General features: G+C 37.7%; 1 protein-coding gene across 4 annotated transcripts in view; it reads left to right on the plus strand.

Annotated features, from left to right (window-relative positions):
* Positions 1–20,833, plus strand: part of ATP13A3 (ATPase 13A3) — a 66,554-nt gene extending 45,721 nt beyond the window's left edge. For 3 of the 4 annotated variants that reach the window (XM_076341066.1, XM_076341068.1, XM_076341067.1), the window contains exons 18-34: positions 1,176–1,193; positions 1,282–1,435; positions 1,522–1,642; positions 2,855–2,979; positions 3,904–4,082; positions 4,550–4,672; positions 4,756–4,835; positions 5,509–5,551; positions 5,649–5,758; positions 6,597–6,693; positions 7,583–7,655; positions 8,485–8,662; positions 9,859–10,046; positions 10,494–10,582; positions 10,779–10,859; positions 14,748–14,837; positions 16,445–20,833. In XM_076341066.1, coding sequence (XP_076197181.1) covers positions 1,176–1,193; positions 1,282–1,435; positions 1,522–1,642; positions 2,855–2,979; positions 3,904–4,082; positions 4,550–4,672; positions 4,756–4,835; positions 5,509–5,551; positions 5,649–5,758; positions 6,597–6,693; positions 7,583–7,655; positions 8,485–8,662; positions 9,859–10,046; positions 10,494–10,582; positions 10,779–10,859; positions 14,748–14,837; positions 16,445–16,642 — 1,947 coding nt within the window. In that variant the 3' untranslated portion in view covers positions 16,643–20,833. The remainder of the gene's footprint in view (positions 1–1,175; positions 1,194–1,281; positions 1,436–1,521; positions 1,643–2,854; positions 2,980–3,903; positions 4,083–4,549; positions 4,673–4,755; positions 4,836–5,508; positions 5,552–5,648; positions 5,759–6,596; positions 6,694–7,582; positions 7,656–8,484; positions 8,663–9,858; positions 10,047–10,493; positions 10,583–10,778; positions 10,860–14,747; positions 14,838–16,444) is intronic. The other variant, XM_076341069.1, reaches the window with a different exon arrangement.
* The last annotated feature ends 553 nt before the right edge of the window (positions 20,834–21,386 follow it).

The raw sequence follows: 21,386 nt of genomic DNA on the forward strand, positions 1-21,386 counted from the left end.
AGCCCAGGCTGCCCTTGAGCTTCACATTCCCCACCAGCCCCTCCTTGTTGGTGAGAACAAGGTCCAGCATAGGACCTCTCCTCATTGGCTCCTCTATTACTTGGAGAAGGAAGTTACCGTCGACGCATTCCAGGAACCTCCTGAATTGCTTATGCCCTGCCGTGTTGTCCCTCCAACAGATGTCGGGGTGGTTGAAGTCCCCCATGAGGACCAGGGCTTGTGAGCGTGAGGCTGCTCCTATCTGTCTATAGAGGGCCTCACCCACTTGGTCTTCCTGGTCAGGTGGCCTGTAGCAGACCCCCACCGTAATGTCCCCTGTCCCTGCCCTCCCTTTGATCCTGACCCATAAGCTCTCATTTGGCTCCTCATCCATCCCCAGGCAGAGCTCCATGCGCTCCAGCTGGTCATTGACATAGAGGGCGACACCCCCTCCTCGTCTCCCCTGCCTGTCCTTCCTAAAGAGCCTGTATCCCTCCATCCCAACACTCCAGTCATAGGAGCCATCCCACCACGTCTCTGTGATGCCAATAAGGTCGTAGCCCTGTAGGCGTGCGCGTGTCTCTAATTCCTCTTGTTTATTCCCCATGCTTTTGAAGTATTTTTTTTAAACAGGAGGGGAAATTTAAGCATGTAACTGTATATCCAGATTATTTCAGAGCAGGGTAGCAGGAGGGTATAGCAGGCTGGTTCCTCTGTATGAGTCTTATTCTAAGTGGATAGAAGTGTCTTCTTTTGTTCAGAACCCAGTGTACATGCACAGCAGTAATTATTGTGCAGTAGTTGTCATGTGAACATTCTTGAAACTTATTACATGATTTTTTTTTTAGGATATACTTAATCATGGACTTATTCTGAAATACCAATAAGAAATGGACTTATTCTGAAATACTCTGAAATGTACTTTAATCATTTACATAGGCTAAACAGGCTGGACTGCGAAAGGTCTTGCAAATTCTAATCAAGAAATCAAGCTCTAAAGTTCTACTATGTCTCACTTAAAGCAAAGGATACTAAACAGATGCAGTATATTCATATTCAGCTTTCATGAAATCCATTGCAAATACAGTAACTTTATATAGAGTGCTGTGTAGATTCATTTACTGATTTGTGTTGAAATAGTTTGTAGCTGAAAAAAAACTTAATATTTACAGTAAATGTATTTTTTCTTTTTTTAGGAATTGTTTGAGCTTTCGGTAAGTATGCTTTTTCAATTAAACATGTACGTCTTTTTTCAGAATGTATAGGGATGTAACCCTTTTCCTTCCTTCCTGTATGACACAGACCAGTTACGAGATTGGAATTGTGCGCCAGTTTCCATTTTCTTCAGTTTTGCAACGTATGTGTGTAATAGCAAGAGTTCTAGGGGAGAAAAGAATGGATGCTTACATGAAAGGTGCCCCTGAAGTGATTGCCAGCTTGTGTAAGCAGGAAACAGGTAAAGGAACAAACTATTTTTATTTCTTGTGTAGCTCAGCTGTAACATGAATAATTTTAATAACTCTAAACTTGACCTTCTTAAAGTTCCTGTTGACTTTGAGTGTGTCCTGGAAGAATACACGAAGCAGGGCTTCCGAGTTATTGCTCTTGCTCACAGAAAATTGGAGTCTAAGCTTACATGGCACAAAGTCCAGACTATTAATAGGTAAGAGTGACTTCACTTTTTTTAATAAGTAACAGGCTTTAAAAGCTGCATGCTTTGAATTAATTATGTATGTTTATTTTTGTTTAAATCAGTTACTACTCTTCTTTAGCTTACTTCTGTCTTGAAATATGTAGTTCTGTGCATTCTTTATTTGTACCCTGGACAATACATAGAAATTTAAGACAAGGAAGTTTTTCTGCAATAATGTGAATTCTGAGGAACATCTTTAAGCTTGAAATGAACTGTAATAATAATTCTTCATGAGGTTTAATTTATGCTAATGTGGCAGAAAATCTCATCCAATTTCTTTGTTACTTGAACATACTTATATCATTTGTGTCTATTGAAGATAATGGCATGTAGTGGAAACCCTCCTGTGCATGTCTGATCTAGTTTCTTCATCCACTATAGGCAGCATGTCCATTTCCTCATTGCAAAGCTTGTCAGAAAGGTTTGGAATGTAGAAAGGTTTCTTCCTTCAAAGGGTAGTATTTCCTGTTAATTACTTTCCAGCTGGTCCTAGTTTTGTGGGTAATGCTATCTTTTCCATGGTGTTTGAAAGTGTAGCTTTGCTATGAAAATGCCAACTTTGACTCTGTTCTTTTGTATCAGCTCTGTGCACAAGATAAACTTTTTGCAAAACAGTACAAAGCAGAGAAAGGGGTTTTCCAATTTCAGGTGTGAAAAATCTACAGCAGCAGTAGAATACCCAAGACCTGTAAATACACTGACTTTCATGTAAAACAAAGCTAATTAGTTGCTTTACTTAATTAGCTAATGTCTATTAATCTTACTAGCCTTGGTAACATAATTTGGTAGCTTTGTATGTTAAGGTTCAGCTAATTTGGAAATTGGAGATTGCATTCTAAAATCTTAAAATTTGGCTGTGAATGCAGTTAGTTTCAGAGCATTTTTTCTAGCAATAACCTTTCTTTTTGAGAATAGTTTCTTCCACAAGAATTCTTTCTAAAAGAAATTACAAACAACTGCACTGGAGAGGAAACATTTTCTCATACAGGTTTTAAACTGAAACAAGGGAAATAAGTATAAATGAATGTTAATGATGATATCTCTCAGGTCACTTTTTAAAAGCAAATTCTTCACACTTTTAATGGCTAAAAATAAACATTGCCTTTTACTTTGATAAACAGAAAATCAGGCTCTTTAAGCTACATCTAATAATCGTTCTTTTCCTTGCCTCCTTTTCTACAGAGATGCTATTGAGAGCAACATGGATTTTATGGGGTTAATTATAATGCAAAATAAACTAAAGCAAGAAACCCCTGCTGTACTTGAAGATTTGCATAAAGCCAACATTCGCACTGTCATGGTTACAGGTTAGCATGTAAACATTCATACTCAAAAAGATAAAAATCCATCTCTCTTTGGTGGTCTTCTAATTCTAGTGTACGAAGTAAATTTTTAGCGTCAATAGGCTGAGATTACACTGTATGTATAGCAAGAGGAAAGTTTAGAAACTATTGTGAGAATATTCAGACACCAATCTGTTTCTTTTTGGGTAAAAGTTGCTTTGGTAAGTCAGAGATCAGAAACCAGCATGGAGGTTAATTCTACTTCGTAGCTTCCTCTCCCTAGCTCCATGCACAAGTACTTTATACTGAATTGAAAAGTGAAAAACCTTGGAGGTTTTCCAAATCAGACTAAGTAAAAGTCCTGGTCTAATCTTATGACTGACCCTGCTTTGAGAAGGAGGTTGGACTAGATGACCTCCTGAGGGTCCCTACCATTTTTAATTATATTATAAGTCACTTTGTAATGGATTTGTTTTGTAAGAACGATTTCTTACGTTCCCCTAAGTGGGCTAGGTATCTGTGCTCAGTGTTTTGCACGCTGTGTGTGTGTGGTTTTTAAATCACAGGTATTGCAACTTTGGAATGGTGTTTTGATATGCTAGCAATACAACTGGGTGTTTGTCTTGCATGATCTGTGACCATGTTTAAAAAGCAGTACTTTAAATGGCCCCATGTTTTCTGCCTGATTTTAGATTTGGTCAATAAGAGATCTTTGTGGCTGAAAGAAGCATACAAAGTTTCTAGTGATGCTAATGCAGGGGAGGGGTTTAACGGGCTAGACTTTGAATTTTGTCTGTAGACTTGGTTTGCCCTAAGGTTGTTGCTGGTACGTTAGGCAGTTCTCCTAGTTTAAAACTGCCCTTGTTAGCTTTTCTCTTACGTGGAGTATCAGTGTGTGCTATTGATCCTCTTCTAACTCAAACCTTTTTACATGCAATTGTTTAACAGGGGATAACATGTTAACTGCTATCTCTGTGGCCAGAGACTGTGGAATGATTCTACCTCAGGATAAGGTCATTATTGCTGAAGCACTACCTCCTAAGGATGGGCAGGCTGCCAGGATCAACTGGCATTATGCAGATACCCTTGCAAAATGCACTAGTTCGTCACCAGCCATAAACTCAGAGGTAATATGAGCATTATTGTGCCCTTAGAGTGTAAGCAGTTAGTTTTACTGTTGAGTTTCTTTCTTTTTATCTTATTCCGTTAAGTAGCAAATCTGTTGTTGTGTCAAATCAAAATTGATGTACTGGTTAACTTTCAGATCTTAAAATACCAAAGAGGAGTAAAACAGCTGGGGGAGCTAGTTTTTCAACTGTGATGTGACATTTGACAGTTTAGTTGTGCAGGAGACAGTGTTTTTCCACATTTCAATCTGTTAAGACTGCTCTAGCTGCTTGCAGTTGAAACATTAAACCACATTTTCTTATTACTAAATACGTGTTTTCATTGTATGAGGTTTTCTTTCAAGTAACATTCTTAGAAACCTCCTCTAGTGTGGGACCTCTAGGAATACCCCGCTGAGTATTAGCTTGAAATTACAAGGTGTCTGTGTAAATACACTACAGCTAGAGTATTAAACTACTTTTGATAGGATATTCCAGTTAAATTGGTCCATGAAAGCCTTGAGGATCTCCAGATGACCAAATACCATTTTGCAATGAATGGAAAGTCATTTGCAGTGATTTTGGAGCATTTTCAGGACCTGGTACCCAAGGTGAGCATTTTACTTGAGTATGGGCACTTTTGATGGTAAACAGATTTTGCCCTGTGAGCATTAAGAAATCTTCTGTCTTCCAGCTTGTGTTACATGGCACTGTGTTTGCTCGCATGGCGCCTGATCAGAAAACTCAGTTGGTGGAAGCTTTACAAAATGTAGAGTAAGTACTTGCTTAAGCATAGAAAGCGGGAGGGTTGAGAGAGTGTTTGGTGTGATAGGAGAAAAAACTACGTATGCTGCTAGCGGTTTTGCCAAATGAAAAAGGCTAGGCTAATATAACTTCCTTGAGCTGGTAAATCAGCCTGTTAGCTGAGCAGGAATGATAGTACCATCTGCTGGCTAGTTGTGAAAGTTTCAGACTTTTCATGAAGTTATAAATGATGAATAACTAAACTGACTAACATATTTTATAAATCTGGTTGGTTGGCTTAATAAACAAATCCATCGAATGTCTTCTGTGTATTAAAGAAGTATTAATGGGATGACTTCTGTTCACATATGGTCAGTATACTGTCTGTTGCTGTCAGGCCTTGCAGCTATACGAAATACTACAAAAATCTCTTTGCCTAGAGCAAAAATACTTTAGACCACCTTGGAATGATAGAGGGCTGATAACCATATTGGTTGGTTTGACCTGGCTAAGTCATGTTACTTTTCTGTCTACTTCCTTATACGTATAATGGGAAGAGTAATTGCTTTCAGCATTAACGATCACTCATTATTATGCAAGCCCTGAATAAGTCAAATAATACAGACTTATTTAATGAAACAAGCTAAGTGGACTATGATTAGGGAATGGTCCAGAATGTTGACATAATCTTTGGTTTTTATAGTTACTATGTGGGCATGTGTGGAGATGGAGCAAATGACTGTGGCGTAAGTATATTTTTATTTTCCGTACAGAACTGTTCAGTTAAATTTTACAGCTGAAAGCAAGTTTTAAAATGTTCTCTATTTCAATCTTCACTGGCAGGCGCTAAAGAGGGCACATGGTGGTATATCTCTGTCTGAACTGGAGGCTTCTGTGGCATCACCATTCACTTCCAGGACGCCTAGTATTTCCTGCGTGCCAAAGCTGATCAGGTAATGCCACTTACTGTGAACTTAAACTTGTCTGTGTAACTCGTTTTGCATACCCTGTGTCAGTATATGTTTGATACTGCCAGTTTGAATTAAAGAACAAGCCATACGTTTTTAGTAGTTCTGTTTCTTTACTGAAGGTACTCTGAGCAAAGGCTTGCCATAGCATGATTTAGTATTTTGTTATAAACCCTTTTGTCCACGTAAAGTTAACTTTTTAGAGTGAGTGAGCTTCTACACGTTAGTATTTAATTTGATGTCTTAGTGACTGTGTTAGTTTCTGTAAAGGCTGTGTGTAATTGCAAGCAGTAAAATTCTTCAGATAACTGCTCAGCACCATACAAAGTAGAAAACAAATTTTCTAAATAGGGTTTGACCAATTTTTTGTTCTAGAATTGGAAGTTAGGTAATAATTTTGGGTAAAGGTCAGCCAGAGAAGAATCTAGTTAAGTCTGTGTGGAACTAATGAAGTAGTGCGTAATCAGAAACATTTCTGAAGTCAGCAACTCTGTGGCTGACTGCATGTTCATTCAATCCATGTAGTAAACTAGTGCTTCATAGATGCTTTTGCAAGCAGACATTCATTTTAAAACCTCTGTTGGAAAACCACGTAAAGTCCAAAGAACACCGAAGCAAGGTGGTGGCTCAGTTCAGAAGGCATGCTCACAACTTTGATGTACTTGCAAGTGTACTATTCTGACCTCTTTTTCTCCATGTCTTCAGCCTAATGTCCCTCAAAGGATTTGCTGATATGTTTAATTGCAGCTAACGTTTTGCTAAGCAGAGTTTAACTGCTTGCACAGACAGCTTTCTAGTTACGTGATTGCATTTGTTTTGACAGGGAAGGCCGTGCTGCTTTAATAACTTCCTTCTGTGTATTTAAGTTCATGGCATTATACAGCATTATCCAGTACATCAGTGTTACTCTGCTATATTCTGTAAGTATTTAATTGTGCTTAAGCAGTGTCAACGTAATTCAGAGATCTGAAAATTGATAGATATTTAATATAAATTCTTGCAGGTCTCTTTGAGTACACAACACCCACATTCTAAAAACTGTCTTTGGACTAAAAGTACTGTTAGTATTTTTTGCCTTTTTTTATATTAACTGTGTGAAAAACATGGTAGTATCTATTTAAAAAAGGCAATAACTAATGCCTGTGAGTAGAAAGTCTTTACAGTGGGATGTCCAAATAAGCATATAAATGGAACAAAAATACAATTTTCCATTATTTAAAAACTGTCAGAATTTTAAAATAGCCTAACAACTTTATTTAAAGGCAATGCATTCCTTTCACGTAAGGATTGAAAGAAAGCAGCTGCAAGTATTGAGTTAGGAGGGGGGAAAAAAGCAAAGTGGAATATTTCCTGTTAATGTGATTGGATTCACAATATGGCATGTGGTAGAAATCCTGTATTTTAATTTGTATTCTGAGTAAGTTAAACATGCAAAGTATTAAAGGACCTTTTGAGGTGGAAATTTTGACAACTGTATGACTACATAGTAAGGTTATGGTGTTTAGAGAACTGTGGGCCTAAGCTATTATTTCATTGGTTTGTAAGATTCGGTAGTACGTTTGATTACAATTTCAATTACAAATAGCTTATGCATCTTGAAACTGGAATTGTTTCATACCTTGATACTTCAGGAATTGATCTGTGAATTGTAGAGTACTCAAGACTCCTGCAGATAAAGGAAGCCAATTTGATAAGAGACTGTCTTGTTTATAGAGTGAAATTTAAAGAATTAATGCCATAGGAGTGTCACTGTAAGATGTTTCTTGGTGTGAAGAAATTACCAATGTTTCAGTTGTGATTTCTGTCTAGATCCTGAGCAATTTGGGAGATTTCCAGTTTCTCTTCATTGATTTGGCAATCATTTTGGTGGTTGTCTTCACTAGTAAGTATTGTGCGAATTACCCCTGCTGGCTTCTATAAAGCAGTTTTTGCTTGGTGAAATTTTCTTTAATATGGAGTATTTTGGAGTAAGCACTGTGACATACAGTTAAGATATTACGACTACTACAGTATATGCATTAAATAAAACAAACATTGCGTACTGAGTTAGATTCATCTGAAGTTTGTGAAGTGTCCTCATACAAAAAGCAGGTCGTGGGCGTGATCTTAGGAAAGTAGTTCTCCACAGTACAGGAAGTCATAAACCTCTACTGACCTGAGGAAACTGGTTTTGGAATCAAAACAGGAGTTGTTCCAACATCATCTTTCTCAAATGTTTTGATTTCTTGCATTTTCAGCTGAACTTCTGTCCACAAAATGTTATGCTCGAAAACTATTATCTAGCAAAATATTTGATTCCACTTATGAACCTAGCACTCAGCTTACTAGCTAACAGTAGAATTCCATTTTCAAGTTTAATAGAAACTGCTGCTTTGAAGCAATGGCAGACCAAAACTGAGGAGATGAGCTGTAAGTCCTTGTGCCAGACAAAAGGGAATTTGGCCAGACACTACTAATTCCTTGAGTCTCATGGCTTCTATTATTGTCCCCTGCTATCCTGTGCTGCTGGGGGTAACCAGCCTATAGAAGGCACTGTGGCATTATTCTAGTGCGGTATAAACTTTTCAAGGTGGTTTCACAACTTGCAGTTCTGGACTAATTTTTAAAGTGATGTCATGAGCAAGCCATTCTAATGCCACAGAATGTGAACAGGGTAATTCTTGAAAACCATAATGATGTAATTTGTAACTCATTTTTCTTTCTCTTTGCAGTGAGTCTGAACCCTGCTTGGAAGGAGCTTGTTGCGCGAAGGCCTCCATCAGGTCTTATCTCAGGTCCACTTCTGTGTTCCGTTTTGTCTCAGATCATCATCTGCCTTGCTTTCCAAACCTTTGGGTTTTTTTGGGTCAAACAGCAGTCCTGGTATGAGCCTTGGACAACGGAATCTGAGTAAGTGTTTCAGTGGCGCCATGTAATGATTGGAAATACAGTAATGATTGGAAAGCCATAGGCAATAATTGCTCTTTTCTTTACTGACCCCCTTTGGGGACTTTCTAAATAAAGCTTCTGTATGGCAGCTTGTTAGTCTGCTGAATTTTTTGACAAGCATACTAGTACAGAGGAGTTACCCAATGGCTGAAATGCAAAACTGGGTCAGAGCCAGACTGCAGGGTCTGAAGACTCCTCAACTTTGGGACAGTTGAGAATGAAATTCAAAATCAATGGTTCAGACCTATTTTATCTCTTCTATATAAGAAGAGATAAGCCCTCAGCATAAGAAAGACATGGACCTGTTGGAGCGGGTCTAGAAGAGGGCCACGAAAACAATCAGGGGGATGGAACACCTCTCCTATGAAGAAAGGCTGAGAGAGTTGGGGTTGTTCAGCCTAGAGAAGAGAAGGCTTTGGGGAGACCTTATTGCAGCCTATCAGTACTTCAAGGGGGCTCATAAAAAAGATGGCGGCAGACTTTTTAGCAGGGCCTGTTGCGACAGGACAAGGGGGAATGGCTTTAAACTAAAGGGGGGTAGATTCAGACTAGATATAAGAAGAAATTTTTTACGCTGAGGGTGGTGAAACACCGGCACAGGCTGCCCAGAGAGGTGGTGGATGCCCCATCCCTGGCAACATTCAAGGTCAGGTTGGACGGGGCTCTGAGCAACCTGATTTAGCTGAAGATGCCCCTGCCCATGGCAGGGGGGTTGGACTAGATGACCTTTAGAGGTCCCTTCCAACCCAAACTATTCTATGATTCTATATTACAAAGTTTTGTTTTCCTGTTAGAGCTCCAGTAAATCAAATTCGTATTTCTGAAAATGGAGAGGTGTTTTCATCTTTTTTTTAGATTGCAGTATTTTCTTACCTGTCTTCAAAGTGTATTTACAGTGATAGCTTCTAAACAGTTCATGTAGTGAACTTACAAGCTGGAAGCATAAAAGAACTCGAAGCTCAGAATTCACAAAAATTGCTAGGTCCCTGACACAGTTTTGAGTCCTTTCTTACTACCTGTAATAGGTTTTCAAGGATAAGCTTTTTTTTAACTACTATAGCAATTTGTTCTGTCATTACTTTTGTTAATAAGTAGGCCTTGTTTGCATCTTCTCCTTAACTCAGTGTTAAATGTTTTGGGTTTTTTTTGTGTTGTAGTGCATGTAATATATTGGATGCCACAAACACCAGCTATGCACACCATGGGAATGAGACTCTTCATGATGAACATTACATTAAAAATTATGAAAACACAACTTTGTTTTTTATATCCAGCTTTCAGTACCTCATAGTGGCAATTGTCTTTTCTAAAGGAAAGCCCTTTAGACAACCGTGCTACAAAAATTGTAAGTCCTTTCTTACTATATACAGTTACAAGTGAAACTCGAAGTGACTCTGCGCTTACTCATCCGTGGCTTGCTTACAGTTCTGTTGTGCCACTTCAGCAGTAATAGTGTTGCTAGGGGAACATAGTACAATTATCCTCTGATAATCAGAGATAGAAATAGGGAAGTATTAAACTGTATGGAGAAATTTGTGTTAATAGTTCCTTTGTTTGTAGAAGTATATGTGTATATACGTTCCAGCTCCACAAGTGAGCCAGTGGTAATTTGAGTCTGGCCTTCTGTCTCTTTATGGCTATCAGCACAACTTGCATTGCCAAAATCCACCTGGAAGGGGTTTAGAGGGAGAAAAGAGGTTATTTCCAGGGCGTGATGAACCCATGATACATGGAAAAACTGTCTAAAACTCTGTGAGATGGTCCAATGAAAATATTTTTTCTTCTTTTACAGTTCTGTTTGTTATATCTGTGATAGTTCTTTATGTCTTCATACTCTTCATCATGTTGCATCCTGTTGAATCTATTGACACATTTCTTGAGGTAAGATTCAGCAGATATACAGGCGTCTGTACTTCCTGGGATAACTGGTTGGCTGCCTTTTGGGCAAGGTTGACCCCTTTAGAGCTTTAACTTCGCACCTCTAGGGGGGAAGAGAGAATTTATAACTCTGAGCCTGTTTTGAATGTGTGTTTATTTCATATGTGTGTTGCTAACCTCTGGCAACTTTTTCTCACAGCTCGTGTGTGTGCCATATGAGTGGCGCCTAAGAATTCTCATCATTGTTATTCTCAATGCAATTGCATCTGTGCTGACGGAGGTAAGAAATTCAAATGGAAAAAATGCTTGTCTAAGTGGGTTTTTTTCAGGGTACTTGTTTGTCTTTTGTTTAGAAGGTCTCTCTTCACAGCATGCCCATTAAGTGGCCACTGTTTTCTTGTTAAGTTTGTATTCCTAAAAATGTCCTTGTAGTCTAGATTTAAGGTGTCAAGGTTTTCTGTGTTAAAAGCATAATTTTAAAACCTTTTTTATTAATAAAAAAAAAAAGAGGGGGAAAAGTTGAAAGACATAAATTATTTCAACTATTTCACAGGACAATACTCTCCATATTTATTTGCTGTGTTAATTCAGTTCAGAATAACATAACATAGTAAAGAACTATATAAAATCCTTAGGGGGAGCCCATCTTCATTCAGTTTGATCACACACATAGTTTATTGTTCAGAATAATGCAGGTCTGTATAACTTGTTCATCTAATCTGATCCAAGTCCAGAAGTAGAGATGTTCATGTAGATCAGCTTTTTCCAGCCCTGAGCTGGAAAAAAGTCAAGTCACTCTGGATATTGACCTCTTCTGCTGTAATTCCAGAGTTAATGTGGGCAGAAACACGCCCTACCTTTCATCCAGGTACCCCTATGTTTTTTCCAAGAATTGGAGTTTGACCAATACATCTTCCAGGAGGAGTCTGGATTCAAAGCCAGTCATTTATTCCTGTGGTTAGTTCTTCTCCCTGTTAAATTGATGCCTTATTTCCAACCTGAATACATTTGGGTTTTGGTTGCAGCCATTAGTCACTATTTTTTTCTGCAAGAAGAAAAAGCCTCTCAACATTATCTAGCGCTTGCACACTACAATTATATGTTTTTACTGTACAACATTTTCTGCAGCTTCTAGTCAGTATTTCCATTACTATGTGAGGGATTGCTATCAAGGTAACCAGCGTAATGTTTGCTTGGATCATACCATTTTGGCCTTTGAAGATTACTACAGCATTAATATTCTTTCCAGCTGACTAGTTTTTTCCCTTTTATTTGCAACTTAGTAGAAATAAAATCAACCAAGTTTTTTGGCTACTTGAATCAAAATTATCAAGGCTTTGCGTTCAAAACGTTGTTCCAAATAGAATTTGCAATATATGCGATTATGTTGCTCCCTATTGGAACATGTTTTTCAGTGTTTTCACATGATAGGTGATAACTTGACTTTTCCAAAACACGGCAGTAGATATTAAATTTTTTGGCCTTTTCCTTGTTGTTAATAAGTTTATCCTCTCCTAAAGATCCTGTGCCTTTCTTACATTGTCCTGTATTTACTCTAACCCTGCTTGTGATGGAGTTTTCCATTATGCCCTTTAATTCTTTCATTTTTTGTACTACTAAACTCTTAATAGTTTCCTTTTTTTCTTTATTTTATGTATATTGCTGTCTTTGCTACTGAAACAAAATAGTTATTTTGAAGCTGCAGAATCGTGACTCTTTTGTCTTCTGATAAGTTTAAAACAACCCTCCTAGATAGAAATATTTTTTCCTGTTTATTTTTTCTAGCCAGTTTTGATGTTTTTATTACCATCTCTGGGAAATCAGCTTTTTTTGAAGCACTAAGATTGTTCCTTGGAATTGAGCTTTGTGTTGATACATGGAGTGTAAATAGGTGCCGGTTACAATTTTCAGTCCAGTGATATACTTTACTGAGAGAAATAAATTAAACTTAGCTTCTGCTGAAAAATTACTTTGTTCTGCAGATGATCTTTCTAACTTTTACACAACCTGGTGATGTTTCTGTTCTGGAAGCGTAAGGGCTCTAGCACACTCTAGTAGACACTAAACGCTCTAGTACAGTGTGTCAGTCCACGTATCAGCACGTGTCTCTCAAGGACAAGTGGTTCTCTGGTTTAAACGTTCATAAGGTTCCACTCCTGGGCCTTGTTGGTTGCCACATCAGTTTGTAAACTTCTGAGTTTCTAGTAAGCGTAACCTAAGCAATATAATTGCTGTAGAGCGTTTGCTTTCACCCAGTATTTCAAACCCCACCCACTCTTCTTCCTGTGCAGGTGTGAGTTAGCATCTTTCAATGCTTTAGTCACTTAACTGTCATTACCAAAACTGATGATTTGTCACATTCCTTTTAACCAGACTTTTCTATTTATCTTGTTGCCCATACTTTAGTAGCGGAATAGAAGTAACTATAGAATTTAATTTTCTTGACATTAATCGTTTGGGATGTTCTGCTTTGACTTAAAACCTATTTCTTCCACTTTCACTTAGTTGAATGCTTTGTTTAGACAGAGAGATAAGTTGTCTCACTGTACAGCAGGTGTCCAACAGAAGCATTGTCTAGTGATCCTCAAATCCCAAACTTTGTTTTATGATACACGCTTCACCTTCCATAACTTCAACCTGCCTTTGTCCCACCTTTTGAACTGTATTTGTCCAACTCCGGCAGTATTACTCTAGGCTCCATGAAGCTTTTTCATGTGGTGCCAACTCATTGGGTCCAATGTGTTGTGTAGAAATCGCAGGCTATTTCATTCCTTCACTTCCAGTATAGCTCGTTGCCCTTCTGTCCCTGTGTGCCTGCCTGGATTTTCTGCTCGCTACACTTTTCACTACAGAATTACTGGGTACCACAGGTCATATGCTGAGTATCTAGGAAAAGCTTCTGGTGGCACCTCCTTATTTCTTTTAACAAGGTACTCTGTAGGTATATCACCTATAGTTTGTTCCGCTGAGACTAATCCCTCTGTAATTGCCTCTTTAAGTGTCTCATAATGATGAGATACACGAGGGATTAGATCTATCCTCTTTTGTCACGCTTGCCAGTTTGACACTTTTGTGTCACACTATGATCATATGTAGTTTCTTAATTGCTTCTACAACAAGAATGATTTCTGACTGTGGTTGTCCCAAACATGTTTTCTGAAATGCTGTGTAAAGCTTTTGCTCCTTCCATGTGGGTGCCAGACTAGGTTCACAAAGCACGCATAGTCTTTCTACCAGATGATAGAAAATACTGCACAACAAAGGCAGATCCTAGCAGATGTTCCTCCTTACCCCGATGCCGGGTATAGACATACTTAAACCAGACTGGCTTCAAAAATTAACATCTAACAAGCTGAAGATTTGTTGGCAAATGCTTTATAAAAGCACTATAAAATTCTGGTGGATTATAAAATCATAAGCATTATAAAATCCATTATAAAAGTCTGGCTAATCGGCTCCCCTTTCTCAGTGTCAGAGGTTAGTCAGATGTTAGAAATGGAACCTGTCCAAAGATCAGAGTGGTAGGCTCAAGGCCATGAAAGACAAGTTCACACCTGTGTTGCCGGATTTGTTCAAGGCTCTCGAGTCCGCCCACACAGCCGTATGAGAATAACCAGATGTACTGAACATACTGTTCAACTTCAGCCTGCTTTCCAAAATCTGGAACGGCTCCTACGGAATTCCTTTGGAATTCCTGCTGGTGGCTCAGCTTTGCCACCCCACTGAAGCTTTCCTGGGAATGTCACTGGTTTAAAACAAACTACGAACAAAGTGTAGCTACAGCATGAAGTACACTATAATGTTAAAGACGGTTTGAGGGGAAACTGCTTAAAGCACTCATGTCTGCTGTGCTTTACAGGTTTTTTAGAGTATTGAAACACATTAAGAATGTGTATTTATGATTTTTACCTGTATCGATGGATGCAGTTTTGGTCATTGTTTCTATTGTTTTAAAGTACATGTTCATATTCTTAAATCTCATGTGAGCACTTAAGAGTGAAAATGTTTATCACTTAAGTACTGACAAGTAATGTAAACTCTCCATTTTGCCTGGCACTGAATTAGTTATGCCTAACACACTATTTCAGGTTTTATTTGTAATGTGCACGCTAACAACAAATGATCATTAGTTTCTTTAATTCTTCCTGCTCACTGCAATGTCTCACAGAATGTCCTCCTTGATATGATCCTTTGGAAGGTTGTGTTCAATCGAGACAAACAAGGAGAATATCGCCTCACCATACCCCAGCCGCCTCAGGTTGGAGACTAGTATTTTGCTGTCATCATTTGAGTGCATGCAGATTAATTCAGTTTTGTCTTTTTTTATGAACTATAAGTGTCTGTTGCCTTATCTTAAGCTTAAGACTGTTTAAATTAGATTTCTGCCACTTGAATGTTAAAAGGAAAGGCTTCTGGTTTTACATTTTTCTCCTTGTTGACACTTAAAGAATTTAGCTCTGTATACAAGAACTGCGAAGCAAACCCAGAGGATTGCTTTTAAGACTTTTCTCACTTTGTCTTCAGTTTGCACATTAGCAAATTTTACTTGCATTGTCACAAGTTAGCATGCTAGGACTGGAGAACGTCTTGATTTGCTTGGAAGCAGAACTGCTGATGCTGGGTCTAATACAGTTCTTTATTAAATTAATTTGGTTTAGGGTTTTAGAACATTGTCTTGTGAGAGCAGTAATTTATAGCACATAATATGAAATGCAACAAAATGGGAAATGAAAGTACGGTTTTACTACTTCAGATGGTTTAGGAGACTGAAGGATTTTGCTTCTGCCTTTCAGGTGACCATAAATTTTGGTCTGGTCTGCCCCTCTGTCATTAACACATGAAAGAAATCTATGTGAATCCCGTTAAAAAAAAAAAAAAAAAAAAAAAGCTTTTTCTTTTTTAAGCCTGTTGGCTTATTACTTTTAGCTGGTTGTATGTTTGTTCCTGTTAAAATTACAATGGTTTATTTCTCAGCACTAAATTTTATTAAATGTATTCACTTCAGATTTACATTTGTCCTTTTGAGGCTATTCAAGAAAAAATTGCTTTGTGTTCACTGAAGAACGGAAGTTGTGCTTAAGGCTCACGTTTGGTTCAGTTCACCAGTTGACAGAAATTCAGAGCATGAAGAAAACCATAGAATATATATCCATTAAAATGTTAGCCCTGCAGACTACAGGTGCTCTCTGAGACATGAAAGGGATCCAGTCTTGAGAATGAGGAATGATGTTTCTCTTCTCCAGCTAGCTGTTACATGCATTTAGGACTGGGAGAGGAAAAATAGGAAGGAAGACTTAAGTTCAATAATTTGTGTCTGTTCTAGTAACTATTAATACCTGCAGGATTTAGGTTTCACAGTAACAGCAAGTTAAATTCTGCCACTTTTGGCTGGCTGCCTGCCTTCAGTTAAACAATTCATTGCTTAAAAAGAGTTTTGAGAGTCTGGGAATTTGACTGCTTTTTCTAGACCAGGCTTTTATTCTTCAACAGTAACATCATTTAATGGTGCCTGTTATACCTGCGTTTATTGAAACTATTATGAAATATGCATAAAGGCTGTTGGTGACCTTAGATGTTACAATAATGCAGAATACTTGAGTTTTCTTAATGTGACCTGCGATGTTACGGCATTGCAGAATACTTGGTTTTTCTTAATGTTTTTTAAATGTCATTGCTACCATAGTATAGAAGAGATGACACAACAGAAGAGTTTCTGTACTACACTTTCTAGGTCCAATGTGACAATGAAATAGTCAATTAGATACTAAAACAATAGGTTTTTTTTTCTAGCGACTTACTGTATTGTTAGTTGTATTAATTTTTTTGTTATGGTAATCCAATTTTCAAATCTGTTCACTTCTGCAGGAGGCTGTGGATCGCCGTGGAGTCTGTTTCCTTTCTTCCCTGTTTGGTTGTAGAGAGAAGACACCAAAAGCCAAGTATATGCATCTAGCTCAGGAACTGCTGGTTGATCCAGAATGGCCACCAAAACCCAGAACAACAACAGAAGCGAAAGTACCATCCCAAGAAAATGGTTCATATCAAATCATCACTGTAACGTAACGGTGGATCTTGGTGGCATGTGTTTATAGTAGTATTCAGAAGAATGTAATTTTAAGGCTTTATTTGAAATTGCAGTATACTAAATGTCAAATTCCAATGCAGATATCTCCAACTGTTTTATCTCTCTGAATACAAAGTTCAGAGCCAGACATCTTACGGCTATGAATTTTAAAAATGTAGGTTACCTTAGGCAGAACAAAAATGATTGTGTTTCCTTCCACCTTCTTCCAAATTTCATTATTCCTAAATGAGATGTATTTGAAGGTTTAAACTGCAGGGCAGTTAAAACAGGTTCACTTTATTTGCCTGGAGTATCTTAATCATTGTTCTAACCTGCTTACCTGGGCACGTGTTCACATAAACCCTATGATGTAATGATTTCATGGTAGTACTAGAGGCACATAATAACCTTGTCATGCTTTTTTTTTTTTTGATATTCACTGTTAAAAAGCTTTGTGCCTCAAAACGGTTCTAAAGTTTTGGTGTGTGTACCTCTAAGTTTGTCCCTACTAGTAAGGAGGGAGTGTTTCCAGGTGTAAAGTTTGGATCTTAAGTTTTAATTCTTTAGTCTGCCACAGCAGGAATTGGGAATGCTATAGCAGCAATATGCTCTGTCCTTAAGAAGAAAGCACATTGCTTTCAAGAGGGTTCTTAGCTTCTTTTCTAGCTAACCCGAAGGAAGGGCTCAGGTGGCCTCCAGAGGAGGAGGCATTTGGCTACACTCTAAAGCTTTTGGAGAAGGAAGGCTGGAGAATCTTAACACTTTCTTCTGTCTCATGTTTTATTACATTTAGCTATGCATTTCTCCACAGACGTTGCTTTTTCTAGCAGAAGGGTTGGATTATCCCTTTGTGGACCATGTTTTATTTGTAAATCTTAAGACAATTTTCCTATATACCTTGAAGTAGTAAGGCCAGAGTTACTGCTGCAAGGGAAATGGGGGTGTGAGGGAGGAATATTTTCACATGCCCATGCTTGGGATTTGTGCATGTTAAGGACATATGCATTTCAAAGAGTCTGCCGGTGTCTTAAGCACTATATGTAGCTGTATGAAACAAAATTAAGAGAAAATAGATGAGCTAAAAACTGTCTTGCTGCAGAACTATAAGGCTTATGTGGATTTTATTTAAAAAAAAAAAAAAACCAGGAAAAAAAAGAAAAGCTTGCATCACCAATAATGCTGCTTAAGCACTTGGGGTAGCGATACATCATTTTGCCATTAGGCGGTGTCAAAACACAAGACCACTAGAAAAATAGATCTGCAAAGATGTAGAGGCAGGCATCGTCTTCATGTGCAAAGCAAAAAGCACAAACTTTTTTTTTTAAACCACAAATTACTTATCTCCAAACTATTTTCAACTTGCTGAACTTTCAGAAAAGTCTTATTTGGTATCTTTGGGAAGATGATAAAAATATCAGTCTGTTTTGACCAGATGCAACTGACTGGTTCAGACATCTCCAAGCTTTCGGAGGGGATCTGGAGAAGTCACGATTCTGTAGAGATCCTTTAGAGAAGGAAGTCGGGTCCTTTAGAGTAGTCGTGGAAGGAGGGCCCCAAACTCCCTGGCCGGCTGGAATCCGTTTGAATTGTGTGTATTCTGATGATGGAATTTGAGGTTTTGTTGTTTTTTGGGTTTTGGTTTTTTTTTTAATTCCTGTGGAGACGATTCCATTCCAGCATTGTTTTAATAAGGGGAATTTTTCAGATTGGGCCTAATTCCCTTGTGCTGTTCTGTAAGGCAGTATGGACAGTGTCCCCCACTGCTCATGTTATGGTTTCTGCAGTGTTGAACATACTGTGCCAATAGGGAATTTAAAAGTGGTGCTAAATGGTTTGGAAGACTTTTTCCTAGAACTTGGGGGTTTACGTTATTAGCACTTGCTCCTCATAAGTAGTATGCACATAGTGTACTATCCTCTAGTCCAGCTGTCAACTCTTTTCCTGATTTTTTTGTTGTTTGTTTTTGAGGGGTGGAGCAGGAGGAAGGGGGAAGTGGTTTTCTTAACATTCATTCAACAGAGCAATGAAAAAGTCTTATTATCCTGGCTTCTTAGGGTCACAAACATCGAACAACATCGGTAGCTTTTAAGGGGTCTGCAACTGTGGACTTGGATAAATTTATTAATCATGAACTTGAGTCAGTTGGCTAATTTCTGTCAATGTTGATTTTACAAAATCTTTGTAGCATGGAATAATTGATGAAGAATAATTCTTAGCTGCGTAAGTAGTATTCAAATTTAAAGAAAAATAATATTTTAGCTGAAAAATGTTGTGAAGCTATGCATATTGGACCTGGGAGCTGTGACTTATCCTTAAATGCATAAGCTTTTGCTTTCCGTTTCATTGACCATTTTAGCTTGGTTGTTCCATCAGAAGTGAAAGAAAATCTATGTGTCTTTTATATGCTTTTGCTTAATACTTTCTCTAAACTGATAATTTCTCTCGGCTTGTTTGGTTTCTGAAGCTAGTCTTTCAATATTATTCTAGTTTATTAGACTTACCTAGAAAGTGAGGAGGAAACAGCTTATTAAGGTGGGCTTGTCTTTGGAGAATATTTTAGGGAACTCTTACTAAAACTGATATTGCCCAGTGTCTCCACTTGACTGAGTGACTAATGGGTCATGAGCCTATTTAAACTTGAATATTTTGCAAACGGGAGCTGGTTTCCTCAAGGTATGCGTTCAGAGTTAGTAAATGTTCTTGAGGTTGCATGCTTGAGCTCTGACCTATTTGCTCCTGATGCTTAGTCAAGAATAATAAATCAGCTTTTCTGAGAATCCTTCTTGTTGCAAGTTCAGCCACAAAATAAGCTTTTGCATCTTCTGCAATTATTGGGATTTATGCCTTCCTGCCCAAGAGCTGAGTTTGGCCACCTATAATTTTTCTCATTTTGAGCAGTTTAGTTTTTCTGGTTTTCAGAAATGCAGCAAACTAGATCTGCACTAGCGTATTCAGTTTTTGCTTTGAAGCAAGATGAAATTCAGTTTGTAATGAAAAGAATCTCTTCTAATGTTCATCTTGGAAGTCTAAATTCAGGTGAACAGACCAATTTAGTGATCTCCACTAGATACTTGGTAGACGTTTTCTTCCTGCTGTATATTTTGGCCTTACATTGAGGAGTTTGATTTATTATTAAATTATTTGTGTATGCAGACTTCAATCTGTACGTATTTTACTTTGATATATTAGGATTTGTAAATATTACTGATTTTTAAATATTATTTATGCACATACTTAAAGGACTGGTCTACCCAGAAAAGCAATTGCTAAATAATAAATGTTACTTTTTAGAAATAAATTGCAAGATCATGAAATTGTATATCCCTCAGGGTTATTTTTAAAGTTTGTTTTTTTTCCTCTTACCTTCAGATTCAATTAGCAGTAACTCTAGTTTCATGTACTATAGAACTAAATCTACTGTAAAGAAAATGCTGCGAATAATGCTTGAGTAGAAGCGGCTAAAACACCCACAGAACTGACTGTCCATATTCGTCCTAACTTTAAATTGGAAATTCTTACTGTTGCACTTTTAAAAAGTTGTTGGATTTTTAATTCTATTTATTTTTTTCTTTCTTCATGAAGGTTGTGCTGAACAGTCATCCCAAATTGGGTAAATAATCCTGTACTGTATATGTGTATACAGTATAATACTAAGCAGATGTGGAGTCCTTTTTATGCTGCAAATTTTTAATGCTTATGTTGGTCATCACAAAATGAGAGAGCTAAAGTTCTGTAGGATTTCTCCCATGAAATTCTGAATTGTAAACTTAGGCTTTTGTATGTCTAAGGGAAAGCTGTGGGTTTTTGACAATTTTTAGAGTCTTGAATATGTTGATTTTATACAGTAAAGCTTCAGGTTTTTAAAGCTATTTTCAACAAACTGCAGCTCGTTTGATAATTATGTGAACCAGAAACTACTCAGTTTGTCATGAATTCCTCAAGCCTAACACAGATTAAAAGGCTCGTCATTACAGCACTCTCTAGAAGCTCAGCTTCCTTTTTATTTTTAAATCTGAAATGATACTACATCTTTGTATTTAAAATATGTATTGCTGCTCTAGAATGGTACCCTGTTGTCAAGAGGCATACATAAATAATTGTACAATAGAATTGTAAATAGACTTGTAAATCATTTTTGTGACTGAAGCTCTTTGAAAATAAAATTAAAATGAACAGATATTTTAACTCTTTTCATTAGTTTCATGAAATTGTTTTTAATTATTCTTTATACAGTTAGATCCAAAGCTTGTTGAAGAATACAGACTTAACTCCCACTGATGTCATGGGTACCTTGTTCAGTGCCTCTGTATTTTTGAAGATGGGGGTGGAGAAGTATGCGTGCTACGTGTTAGCAGTGCGTACGGTAGCACTGCTGTCCTGCAGTAGGATAACATTGACCGTAATTTCATCTGGTGGCTTATGAGAGCCATTTTAGAGCCAGGCCTTGTACATGTGATAGCAGCTTGTTTCCACCTTCTGTTATCCAGATGTTCCTTCTGTTCTTTGACGCGTGGGAGGCATTATCTTGAAAAGACTCTTGGGCAAATGTTCCTGGTTGTGAGCTGGCACTGTTGTCGCAGTCATCTTCAGAAAAATCACACAGAAACGAAGACATCTTTTCCATCCTGTGGCTCACCTTCTGTTTAAACATTCATTCACAGAGCACATTATTTTAAACTTGAAGGAAAGTTGTTTGAAATATCTGGTTACTTCATTACAAAAACTTAATCTTTTAATTTCAAG

Source organism: Aptenodytes patagonicus, chromosome 6, assembly GCF_965638725.1.
Source record: "Aptenodytes patagonicus chromosome 6, bAptPat1.pri.cur, whole genome shotgun sequence".
Lineage (NCBI taxonomy): Eukaryota > Metazoa > Chordata > Aves > Sphenisciformes > Spheniscidae > Aptenodytes > Aptenodytes patagonicus.